We start from the raw sequence: 1149 nt of genomic DNA, 5'->3' as shown, positions 1-1149 counted from the left end.
TTATTCACCTTGTCAAAGCAAACCATAAGCAGCTTCCCTTGAGAGCTCTCATAACTGGAAAACTTTACAAAATTATTCAAGAAAACATGCTTCAATTTCAAATCATTTACATAGGGAAAGGACCTACCATCAACTTTTATCCCCCATAAAGATTTAACACAGAACATTAATCAACGAATAGGTCATATATTACTATCCATTATACATTTCAATAATGTTCTCACAATACAAGATGCTTAGGTGATAAACAGGAATGCTGATGTAGCATGGAATAACTGCACTTTACTGGAAACGAGTACCAAAATATTGCACGAATTCAATAAAGAATAACATTGCATGCTTGCTCTAATCTGTTCCGGAACCAAATGGAGAATTCATCCACCATTGCCTTAACTTCTTGTACATATGTCTTAGCACACTGATCTGAACAGAAATAAACAACAGAGGGAACAATATTTCCTTCTATGTAGAGGCGCGCTGTCACCGTAATTGACAGCACAATTATACTAGCTGAGGTGAAAATTGGCATTCTACACTTGGGAGCCTCGCAGTTGGCTATTGGTCCCAACTCTATTAGCTCACATAAGTGAGAGGGCAAGGAGGTTGAGTTTATACAGTTGAAGAGCTTGTACGGTTTTCGCTTGCGGGATTCGTTTCGAGGATATTTCTTTTCCTTCCAAATGTAGCGGAGGCACAGTTCTCTCAAGGGGGGAATCTCAACTGCACCGTGTGTGGCTACTGTTATGTTTGATATCTCTGGTGGCAGCATTAAGCTTGGCATGGTGTTGTCCCCTGCATATCTTCTGGGACTGATGTGAACAGTATTGTTGACTAATGATGTGTCCTGGAAGCATCTGGAATGATTTAACAAAAGGAATGAATGATTACAGCGTCATCTCTCTGATTTTCTGATAACTTGTAAAGACTATAATGCCTTTATAATAATATATATATAAATGACTACAGTTTATTAATATACTTAAAGAAAAAAATTATTTCCTATTTGCATAATAACATATAAATTCATTTACAAATTATTACAAAATCATATTACAACTCTTGTTGCTTACAGGAAGTAACAAAGATATAAATAGCATAAATTCAGGTTCTAATGATAAATGGTAAAGTGTTTTCATATCCTCTAAAGTT

The 1149-nt window shown here is 35.8% G+C and overlaps 1 protein-coding gene across 1 annotated transcript in view; it reads right to left on the bottom strand.

Annotated features, from left to right (window-relative positions):
• Positions 1 to 1149, bottom strand: part of LOC119590868 (leucine-rich repeat-containing protein 28-like) — a gene marked incomplete in the record, with an annotated part of 28460 nt that overhangs the window by 1144 nt on the left and 26167 nt on the right. Inside the window, 1 exon segment of the mRNA XM_037939627.1 lies at positions 1 to 854. Within this exon segment, the coding sequence (XP_037795555.1) occupies positions 317 to 854 (538 nt within the window).

This window comes from Penaeus monodon, chromosome 27, assembly GCF_015228065.2.
Source record: "Penaeus monodon isolate SGIC_2016 chromosome 27, NSTDA_Pmon_1, whole genome shotgun sequence".
In the NCBI taxonomy this organism is placed as follows: Eukaryota; Metazoa; Arthropoda; class Malacostraca; order Decapoda; family Penaeidae; genus Penaeus; species Penaeus monodon.
Note: the sequence above shows the minus strand (reverse complement) of the source record. Positions and strands in the feature narration are given on the sequence as shown.